General features: G+C 44.0%; 1 protein-coding gene across 1 annotated transcript in view; it reads left to right on the forward strand.

The window, feature by feature from the left end:
• The first annotated feature begins 756 nt into the window (after positions 1-756).
• Positions 757-12,567, forward strand: part of LOC139406296 (mitogen-activated protein kinase kinase 1) — a 64,015-nt gene continuing 52,204 nt past the window's right edge. The window contains exon 1 of the mRNA XM_071148759.1: positions 757-911. Coding sequence (XP_071004860.1) covers positions 829-911 — 83 coding nt within the window. The 5' untranslated portion in view covers positions 757-828. The remainder of the gene's footprint in view (positions 912-12,567) is intronic.

Here is a 12,567-nt window from a genome sequence, read left to right on the forward strand (position 1 = left end):
AATCGCAATATGCCATGTTGAGATTTGAACCCACAATCCTTTGGTTCAAAGGGAAGTGCCTTACCCCACTGGTCCATCGAGAAACATTAGTCACGTTGTTGCCCCGTTGAAATAAATACCCATCTCATCTAAGTCAGATATTAGGTTGAAATAAATAAACAAAAAAAATAATTAAGTGAATGTTATGTTATTACGGATTAGATTAAAGTCATGACTCTTATCATAATCAAGGATGGTTTGTTCAGCAGGAAGCACAAAGCATAGGCCACTTCTAACATTTATGAGAAAAAAAATCGAACGAGATTTTCAACTAGGAAACATTTAGCTTCTTGGCTTGAATGGGGTTAGTCTTGTAAAGAAATCCTTCTACTTCTGTTACTTCGTCTCGAGTTATTCGTGTACAGTATGGTAATACCACTGTGGTCCAATAGGAGACGCACTTCTCCACACTACGCTGCCCGGAAGACCGGTGTAAATATTGGCGTGACGTAACATCTCACAAACCATTCCCCACCAGTGGCATCTTCTCATTAACAAGTAGAGAAGATATAAAATAATCGTCTATGTCTTTCAATGTCATCTAGTCTGTTTAGTAATCTTATATTTGATTATTTTTGCACAAAGTCAGAGAATATCCGCGTGAATTAGCCTATAATTTCAATTGATTCACCTATCATTCGGGTGAATTATTTAACCCCCGCCGAGTTTGGATTGTTTTTGACAGGCAGCAAAGTAATCACCAGAGACACGGAACAACACCCCGGTTATTTTGTCTGATCGGGTTTATCGTTTATATAAACAAGTTTAAATAGAAGTGTGGAAGACAGGATGCAGAAGAGAAGAAAGCCTGAACCGATCCAACTCAACCCTATTCCCGATGGAAACACTGTCAACGGCACCGGTGCCACGGAGTGAGTAGCCCAGTCTAGAGACAGGTCTATCTGGATGTGGTGGCAATGATTGATGTCAATCATTTCTGTCCCCGTAATAGTGAAGTAATCTTTAGCCTAAATTTGCCCAATTTGTACTTTATTTAACTTGGTATTAGATGGGTATATTTTTGTGTTGTAATTATAGTCTTATTAGTATATAAGATAGTTAATGTTCCAATGTGATTTTCCCTTTCTTCTGTCTTATCGTGTGTGGAGGGGGGCAGGCAGGCGCACTCAGAGCCATACATTAAGATATATGACTTTGCTTGTTTGCTTCGGTGTGTTTAGCATAGATGTTACAGGCTTTGGTTTTCCACTTAGATTTCGAGGTTGGACGTTAGCACGTGGGGGCCCATCGTTTAGGCGTCATCTCGTTAGTCAGTATGTTACACCTGTGCTGACTTGTCATCTCATTAGTCAGTATGTTCCAGTTGTTTCTAGTCAACACCCCCATAATTGTCTTTCAGAACCCCTCCTAAAAACCCCACCTGTTATGTTTTGGTTGTTGTCAGTGACTCTTTGTTAGTTCCCACTTCTGTTTAAGCAAACAGTTTTTGGTTTCTTGCTGGGGAATGTAACAAAATGGGGGGCTCGTCTGAGATGTTATCTCCCATCAGTATGGTAGTGTCTCACGTCACCTAGTCTGTATCTCTACTGTGTTCAGAAGACACTTTTGATGATGTCAGCCTAAAGCAACACTGGCAGTCCAGACACCAAATGCTCAATGTATTCAAAATATTTCCAACACTATCTGAACCCAGGTCCACCTTTTTAACACACAGGGGGGATATCTTTAACCTTTTTAATACAGGGGGGGATATCTTTAACCTTTTTAACACGGGGGATATCTTTAACCTTTTTAACACACAGGGGGGGAGGGGATATCTTTAACCTTTTTAATACAGGGGGGGATATCTTTAACCTTTTTAACACGGGGGATATCTTTAACCTTTTTAACACGGGGGATATCTTTAACCTTTTTAACACACAGGGGGGATATCTTTAACCTTTTTAATACAGGGGGGGATATCTTTAACCTTTTTAACACGGGGGATATCTTTAACCTTTTTAACACACAGGGGGGGAGGGGATATCTTTAACCTTTTTAACACACAGGGGGGATGTCTTTAACCTTTTTAACACACAGGGGGGATATCTTTAACATTTTTAACACACAGGGGGGATGTCTTTAACCTTTTTAACACACAGGGGGGGATATCTTTAACCTTTTTAACACATGGGGGGGGGGGGTATATCTTTAACCTTTTGAACACGGGGGATATCTTTAACCTTTTTAACACACAGGGGGGGATATCTTTAACCTTTTTAACACACAGGGGGATATCTTTAACCTTTTTAACACAGGAGGATATCTTTAACCTTTTGAACACGGGGGGGATATCTTTAACCTTTTTAACACACGGGGGATATCTTTAACCTTTTTAACACACGGGGGATATCTTTAACCTTTTTAACACGGGGGATATCTTTAACCTTTTTAACACAGGGGGGATATCTTTAACCTTTTTAACACAGGGGGATATCTTTAACCTTTTTAACACAGGGGGGGATATCTTTAACCTTTTTAACACAGGGGGGGATATCTTTAACCTTTTTAACACAGGAGGATATCTTTAACCTTTTGAACACGGGGGGATATCTTTAACCTTTTTAACACAGGGGGGATATCTTTAACCTTTTTAACACAGGGGGGATATCTTTAACCTTTTTAACACGGGGGATATCTTTAACCTTTTTAACACACAGGGGGATATCTTTCGACTAGCAGCAAACATTTAGTGTATCCACCACCATGTCTTCACTAGCATCAATTGTTTTTCTCAATTATTATTAGCCTCTTCACAGGAGATTCAATTAACTGCTCTTAACTTTTTTTGCCACGTCAATCTCCTTCATCCTTACAGGGCACTCCAGGAACTCTGGGATCATGATTCCCCACCTCAATCTCCTTCATACTTACAGGGCACTCCAGGAACTCTGGGATCATGATTCCCCACCTCAATCTCCTCCATCCTTACAGGGCACTCCAGGAACTCTGGGATCATGATTCCCCGCCTCAATCTCCTTCATACTTACAGGGCACTCCTGGAACTCTGGGATCATGATTCCCCACGTCAATCTCCTTCATCCTTACAGGGCACTCCAGGAACTCTGGGATCATGATTCCCCACCTCAATCTCCTTCATCCTTACAGGGCACTCCAGGAACTCTGGGATCATGATTCCCCACGTCAATCTCCTTCATCCTTACAGGGCACTCCAGGAACTCTGGGATCATGATTCCCCACCTCAATCTCCTTCATCCTTACAGGGCACTCCAGGAACTCTGGGATCATGATTCCCCACCTCAATCTCCTCCATCCTTACAGGGCACTCCAGGAACTCTGGGATCATGATTCCCCACCTCAATCTCCTTCATCCTTACAGGGCACTCCAGGAACTCTGGGATCATGATTCCCCACCTCAATCTCCTTCATCCTTACAGGGCACTCCAGGAACTCTGGGATCATGATTCCCCACGTCAATCTCCTTCATCCTTACAGGGCACTCCAGGAACTCTGGGATCATGATTCCCCACCTCAATCTCCTTCATCCTTACAGGGCACTCCAGGAACTCTGGGATCATGATTCCCCACCTCAATCTCCTCCATCCTTACAGGGCACTCCAGGAACTCTGGGATCATGATTCCCCACCTCAATCTCCTTCATCCTTAAAGGGCACTCCAGGAACTCTGGGATCATGATTCCCCACCTCAATCTCCTCCATCCTTACAGGGCACTCCAGGAACTCGGGGATCATGATTCCCCACCTCAATCTCCTTCATCCTTACAGGGCACTCCAGGAACTCTGGGATCATGATTCCCCACCTCAATCTCCTTCATCCTTACAGGGCACTCCAGGAACTCTGGGATCATGATTCCCCACATCAATCTCCTTCATCCTTACAGGGCACTCCAGGAACTCTGGGATCATGATTCCCCACCTCAATCTCCTTCATCCTTACAGGGCACTCCAGGAACTCTGGGATCATGATTCCCCACCTCAATCTCCTCCATCCTTACAGGGCACTCCAGGAACTCTGGGATCATGATTCCCCACCTCAATCTCCTTCATCCTTACAGGGCACTCCAGGAACTCTGGGATCATGATTCCCCACCTCAATCTCCTTCATCCTTACAGGGCACTCCAGGAACTCTGGGATCATGATTCCCCACGTCAATCTCCTTCATCCTTACAGGGCACTCCAGGAACTCTGGGATCATGATTCCCCACCTCAATCTCCTTCATCCTTACAGGGCACTCCAGGAACTCTGGGATCATGATTCCCCACCTCAATCTCCTCCATCCTTACAGGGCACTCCAGGAACTCTGGGATCATGATTCCCCACCTCAATCTCCTTCATCCTTAAAGGGCACTCCAGGAACTCTGGGATCATGATTCCCCACCTCAATCTCCTCCATCCTTACAGGGCACTCCAGGAACTCTGGGATCATGATTCCCCACATCAATCTCCTTCATCCTTACAGGGCACTCCAGGAACTCTGGGATCATGATTCCCCACCTCAATCTCCTTCATCCTTACAGGGCACTCCAGGAACTCTGGGATCATGATTCCCCACCTCAATCTCCTTCATCCTTACAGGGCACTCCAGGAACTCTGGGATCATGATTCCCCACGTCAATCTCCTTCATCCTTACAGGGCACTCCAGGAACTCTGGGATCATGATTCCCCACCTCAATCTCCTTCATCCTTACAGGGCACTCCAGGAACTCTGGGATCATGATTCCCCACCTCAATCTCCTCCATCCTTACAGGGCACTCCAGGAACTCTGGGATCATGATTCCCCACCTCAATCTCCTTCATCCTTACAGGGCACTCCAGGAACTCTGGGATCATGATTCCCCACCTCAATCTCCTTCATCCTTACAGGGCACTCCAGGAACTCTGGGATCATGATTCCCCACGTCAATCTCCTTCATCCTTACAGGGCACTCCAGGAACTCTGGGATCATGATTCCCCACCTCAATCTCCTTCATCCTTACAGGGCACTCCAGGAACTCTGGGATCATGATTCCCCACCTCAATCTCCTCCATCCTTACAGGGCACTCCAGGAACTCTGGGATCATGATTCCCCACCTCAATCTCCTTCATCCTTAAAGGGCACTCCAGGAACTCTGGGATCATGATTCCCCACCTCAATCTCCTCCATCCTTACAGGGCACTCCAGGAACTCGGGGATCATGATTCCCCACCTCAATCTCCTTCATCCTTACAGGGCACTCCAGGAACTCTGGGATCATGATTCCCCACCTCAATCTCCTTCATCCTTACAGGGCACTCCAGGAACTCTGGGATCATGATTCCCCACATCAATCTCCTTCATCCTTACAGGGCACTCCAGGAACTCTGGGATCATGATTCCCCACCTCAATCTCCTTCATCCTTACAGGGCACTCCAGGAACTCTGGGATCATGATTCCCCACCTCAATCTCCTTCATCCTTACAGGGCACTCCAGGAACTCTGGGATCATGATTCCCCACGTCAATCTCCTTCATCCTTACAGGGCACTCCAGGAACTCGGGGATCATGATTCCCCACCTCAATCTCCTTCATACTTACAGGGCACTCCAGGAACTCGGGGATCATGATTCCCCACCTCAATCTCCTTCATCCTTACAGGGCACTCCAGGAACTCGGGGATCATGAACTCTGAATCAACAAGAAGATGAAACTCGCGTCATCTCTAGAGTTGACCAATCACGGACGAAGGGGAGTAGACTTTGACTCTGTATGCTGAAGCATTAAAATTTCCCTTCACTGGAACTAAGGGCCCCTAGACAATTATTCATCCTCCACCAAACTTTACAGTTGGCACTATGCATTGGGGCAGGTAGCGTTCTACTGGCATCTTCCAAATCCAGATTCGGACTGCCAGATGGTGAAGCGTGATTCATCACTCCAAAGAACGCATTTCCACTGCTCCAGAGTCCAATGGCGGTGAGCCTTACACCACTTCAGCCGACGCTTGGCATTGGGCATGGAGATATTAGGCTTGTGTGCCCATTTCATGAAACTCCCGGCGAACAGTACTTGTGCTGATGGGTCGGAACCTAGCAGGGTAGAAATTTGATGAACTGACTTGTTAGAAAAGGTGGCATCCTATGACGGTGCCACGTTGAAAGTCACTTAGCTCTTCAGTAAGGCCATTCTACTGCCAATGTTTGTCTATGTCTACGAATCCACTCATTTTAAGGGGTGTCCACATACTTGATCATGTAGTGTATTATTATATTGTGTATAGCGTATCATCTTGAATGCATGACATTTATACACTATGTACACCATCAACTGTGCTCAGTAGCTTTTAGACGAGGCAGCGATACTGTACTGTTGGAGCTGTGATGTGTGTCTCACAGAAAGGCTATAATGTGGACATGCCAAATGCCACCCTATTCGCTACGTAGGTCACTCTGAGACAGAGTGCTATTTGACATGCACGTGTGCTGTCGTCTTCTAGAACAGTCCGCTGACTGCATGTCCTTGGGCTTTGTTGTGGAGTCATGTTGCCTGCTTCAAGTTCTCTCGTCACTTTAGTGTGTGGGCTGCGGTGTTCCAGCTATTGTTGACTCTCCCACGCCTCTCCTTGTCAAGTGTTACTCTGCTCCACTCCTCTCTCCTCGTCCCCTCTCTTCTCCTTTCCTCTCCTCTCCTCCCATCTCCTCTCCTCCCATCTCATCTCTCCTCTCCTTCCCTCTCCTCTCATCCTCTCTCCTACCCTCCCCTCGAACCTCCTCTTCTATCCTCTGCTCTTCACCTCTCCTCCCCTCCCGTCTCCTCGTCCCCTCTCTTCTCCTTTCCTCTCCTCTCCTTCCATCTCCTCTCATCCTCTCTCCTACCCTCCCCTCTAACCTCCTCTTCTATCCTCTGCCCTTCACCTCTCCTCCCCTCCTGTCTCCTCGTCCCCTCTCTTCTCCTTTCCTCTCCTCTCCTTCCCTCTCCTCTCATCCTCTCTCCTACCCTCCCCTCTAACCTATTCTTCTATCCTCTGCCCTTCACCTCTCCTCTCCTCCCATCTCCTCTCACCTCTCCTCCCATCTCATCTCCTCCCCCCTCTCCTCTCGTCCTCTCCCCTACCCTACCCTCTCTTTTCTCCTTCTTCTTCTCCTTTCCTCTCCTCCCTTCTCCTTTCCTCTCTTCTCCTCCCCTCTCTACCCCTCCCATCTCGTCTCCTCCCCCCCCCCTTCTCCACTCTTCTTATCTCCCGTCTTCTCCTCTCTAAATGAGAATGAGGAGCTAAGCCCGAGGCTGAACATTGTGTGTGTGTTCCTGCCTATCTCATTCTAGTACCTCTCCAATTAATCAGTCGTGCTATAACTAATTAGCTGTCCTGGAGACATGAAAGAACATAATATTATTATCACACTATGACTGCATTTGTATTCAAGTGCAGAAAAGAAGAGCAGCTGATGAGAAACTGATTTAGCATCTAAATAGATTATTTATTTATTTATTTATTTATTTATTTTACCTACTGTGGTTCCATGTTCCATGTTGTAACAACTCTACTGTGGTTCCAGTTAAGAACAAATTCTGACGGCCTAGGAACAGTGTTCAGAGATGAGATGTTCAGGGGCAGAACGACAGATTTGTACCTTGTCAGCTTGGGGGTTTGAACTTGCAACCTTCCGGTTACTCTAACCGTTAGGCTACCCTGCCACATCAAAGATGAAGAAGTAAGAGGCTCTTGTGGTTGCTGCTTTCAGCTGTTGGTCAGTGACTAGAGTTTTTATGAACATGGAACCACAGTAGGGTTGTTACAACATGGAACCACAGTAGGGTTGTTACAACATGGAACCACAGTAGGGTTGTTATGAACATGGAACCACAGTAGGGTTGTTACAACATGGAACCACAGTAGGGTTGTTATGAATATGGAACCACAGTAGGGTTGTTACAAAATGGAACATGGAACCACAGTAGGGTTGTTACAACATGGAACATGGAACCACAGTAGAGTTGTTATGAATATGGAACCACAGTAGAGTTGTTATGAATATGGAACCACAGTAGAGTTGTTATGAACATGGAACCACAGTAGGGTTGTTATGAACATGGAACCACAGTAGGGTTGTTATGAACATGGAACCACAGTAGGGTTGTTATGAACATGGAACCACAGTAGGGTTGTTATGAACATGGAACCACAGTAGGGTTGTTATGAACATGGAACCACAGTAGGGTTGTTACAACATGGAACCACAGTAGGGTTGTTATGAATATGGAACCACAGTAGGGTTGTTACAAAATGGAACATGGAACCACAGTAGGGTTGTTACAACATGGAACATGGAACCACAGTAGAGTTGTTATGAATATGGAACCACAGTAGAGTTGTTATGAATATGGAACCACAGTAGAGTTGTTATGAACATGGAACCACAGTAGGGTTGTTATGAACATGGAACCACAGTAGGGTTGTTATGAACATGGAACCACAGTAGGGTTGTTATGAACATGGAACCACAGTAGGGTTGTTATGAATATGGAACCACAGTAGGGTTGTTACAACATGGAACCACAGTAGGGTTGTTATGAATATGGAACCACAGTAGGGTTGTTACAACATGGAACATGGAACCACAGTAGGGTTGTTACAACATGGAACATGGAACCACAGTAGAGTTGTTATGAATATGGAACCACAGTAGGGTTGTTACAACATGGAACATGGAACCACAGTAGAGTTGTTATGAATATGGAACCACAGTAGAGTTGTTATGAACATGGAACCACAGTAGGGTTGTTATGAATATGGAACCACAGTAGGGTTGTTATGAATATGGAACCACAGTAGAGTTGTTATGAATATGGAACCACAGTAGAGTTGTTATGAATATGGAACCACAGTAGAGTTGTTATGAATATGGAACCACAGTAGAGTTGTTATGAACATGGAACCACAGTAGGGTTGTTATGAACATGGAACCACAGTAGGGTTGTTATGAACATGGAACCACAGTAGGGTTGTTATGAATATGGAACCACAGTAGGGTTGTTACAACATGGAACCACAGTAGGGTTGTTATGAATATGGAACCACAGTAGGGTTGTTACAACATGGAACATGGAACCACAGTAGGGTTGTTACAACATGGAACATGGAACCACAGTAGAGTTGTTATGAATATGGAACCACAGTAGAGTTGTTATGAATATGGAACCACAGTAGAGTTGTTATGAACATGGAACCACAGTAGGGTTGTTATGATTATGAATATGGAACCACAGTAGGGTTGTTATGAATATGGAACCACAGTAGAGTTGTTATGAATATGGAACCACAGTAGAGTTGTTATGAACATGGAACCACAGTAGAGTTGTTATGAACATGGAACCACAGTAGGGTTGTTACAACATGGAACCACAGTAGGGTTGTTATGAACGTGGAACCACAGTAGGGTTGTTATGAATATGGAACCACAGTAGAGTTGTTATGAACATGGAACCACAGTAGAGTTGTTATGAACATGGAACCACAGTAGAGTTGTTAAGAACATGGAACCACAGTAGGGTTGTTATGAATATGGAACCACAGTAGAGTTGTTATGAATATGGAACCACAGTAGAGTTGTTATGAACATGGAACCACAGTAGAGTTGTTATGAACATGGAACCACAGTAGAGTTGTTATGAACATGGAACCACAGTAGGGTTGTTACAACATGGAACCACAGTAGGGTTGTTATGAACGTGGAACCACAGTAGGGTTGTTATGAATATGGAACCACAGTAGAGTTGTTATGAACATGGAACCACAGTAGAGTTGTTATGAACATGGAACCACAGTAGAGTTGTTATGAACATGGAACCACAGTAGAGTTGTTATGAACATGGAACCACAGTAGGGTTGTTACAACATGGAACATGGAACCACAGTAGAGTTGTTATGAATATGGAACCACAGTAGAGTTGTTATGAACATGGAACCACAGTAGGGTTGTTATGAATATGGAACCACAGTAGGGTTGTTATGAATATGGAACCACAGTAGAGTTGTTATGAATATGGAACCACAGTAGAGTTGTTATGAATATGGAACCACAGTAGAGTTGTTATGAATATGGAACCACAGTAGAGTTGTTATGAACATGGAACCACAGTAGGGTTGTTATGAACATGGAACCACAGTAGGGTTGTTATGAACATGGAACCACAGTAGGGTTGTTATGAATATGGAACCACAGTAGGGTTGTTACAACATGGAACCACAGTAGGGTTGTTATGAATATGGAACCACAGTAGGGTTGTTACAACATGGAACATGGAACCACAGTAGGGTTGTTACAACATGGAACATGGAACCACAGTAGAGTTGTTATGAATATGGAACCACAGTAGAGTTGTTATGAATATGGAACCACAGTAGAGTTGTTATGAACATGGAACCACAGTAGGGTTGTTATGATTATGAATATGGAACCACAGTAGGGTTGTTATGAATATGGAACCACAGTAGAGTTGTTATGAATATGGAACCACAGTAGAGTTGTTATGAACATGGAACCACAGTAGAGTTGTTATGAACATGGAACCACAGTAGGGTTGTTACAACATGGAACCACAGTAGGGTTGTTATGAACGTGGAACCACAGTAGGGTTGTTATGAATATGGAACCACAGTAGAGTTGTTATGAACATGGAACCACAGTAGAGTTGTTATGAACATGGAACCACAGTAGAGTTGTTAAGAACATGGAACCACAGTAGGGTTGTTATGAATATGGAACCACAGTAGAGTTGTTATGAATATGGAACCACAGTAGAGTTGTTATGAACATGGAACCACAGTAGAGTTGTTATGAACATGGAACCATAGTAGAGTTGTTATGAACATGGAACCACAGTAGGGTTGTTACAACATGGAACCACAGTAGGGTTGTTATGAACGTGGAACCACAGTAGGGTTGTTATGAATATGGAACCACAGTAGAGTTGTTATGAACATGGAACCACAGTAGAGTTGTTATGAACATGGAACCACAGTAGAGTTGTTATGAACATGGAACCACAGTAGAGTTGTTATGAACATGGAACCACAGTAGAGTTGTTATGAACATGGAACCACAGTAGGGTTGTTACAACATGGAACATGGAACCACAGTAGAGTTGTTATGAATATGGAACCACAGTAGAGTTGTTATGAACATGGAACCACAGTAGGGTTGTTATGAATATGGAACCACAGTAGGGTTGTTATGAATATGGAACCACAGTAGAGTTGTTATGAATATGGAACCACAGTAGAGTTGTTATGAATATGGAACCACAGTAGAGTTGTTATGAATATGGAACCACAGTAGAGTTGTTATGAACATGGAACCACAGTAGGGTTGTTATGAACATGGAACCACAGTAGGGTTGTTATGAATATGGAACCACAGTAGGGTTGTTACAACATGGAACCACAGTAGGGTTGTTATGAATATGGAACCACAGTAGGGTTGTTACAACATGGAACATGGAACCACAGTAGGGTTGTTACAACATGGAACATGGAACCACAGTAGAGTTGTTATGAATATGGAACCACAGTAGAGTTGTTATGAATATGGAACCACAGTAGAGTTGTTATGAACATGGAACCACAGTAGGGTTGTTATGATTATGAATATGGAACCACAGTAGGGTTGTTATGAATATGGAACCACAGTAGAGTTGTTATGAATATGGAACCACAGTAGAGTTGTTATGAACATGGAACCACAGTAGAGTTGTTATGAACATGGAACCACAGTAGGGTTGTTACAACATGGAACCACAGTAGGGTTGTTATGAACGTGGAACCACAGTAGGGTTGTTATGAATATGGAACCACAGTAGAGTTGTTATGAACATGGAACCACAGTAGAGTTGTTATGAACATGGAACCACAGTAGAGTTGTTAAGAACATGGAACCACAGTAGGGTTGTTATGAATATGGAACCACAGTAGAGTTGTTATGAATATGGAACCACAGTAGAGTTGTTATGAACATGGAACCACAGTAGAGTTGTTATGAACATGGAACCACAGTAGAGTTGTTATGAACATGGAACCACAGTAGGGTTGTTACAACATGGAACCACAGTAGGGTTGTTATGAACGTGGAACCACAGTAGGGTTGTTATGAATATGGAACCACAGTAGAGTTGTTATGAACATGGAACCACAGTAGAGTTGTTATGAACATGGAACCACAGTAGAGTTGTTATGAACATGGAACCACAGTAGAGTTGTTATGAACATGGAACCACAGTAGAGTTGTTATGAACATGGAACCACAGTAGGGTTGTTACAACATGGAACCACAGTAGGGTTGTTATGAACGTGGAACCACAGTAGGGTTGTTATGAATATGGAACCACAGTAGAGTTGTTATGAACATGGAACCACAGTAGAGTTGTTATGAACATGGAACCACAGTAGGGTTGTTATGAATATGGAACCACAGTAGGGTTGTTTGGAACATGGAACCACAGTAGGGTTGTTTGGAACATGGAACCACAGTAGGGTTGCTATGAATATGGAACCACAGTAGAGTTGTTATGAACATGGAACATAGAAC

This window comes from Oncorhynchus clarkii, chromosome 4, assembly GCF_045791955.1.
Source record: "Oncorhynchus clarkii lewisi isolate Uvic-CL-2024 chromosome 4, UVic_Ocla_1.0, whole genome shotgun sequence".
Lineage (NCBI taxonomy): Eukaryota > Metazoa > Chordata > Actinopteri > Salmoniformes > Salmonidae > Oncorhynchus > Oncorhynchus clarkii.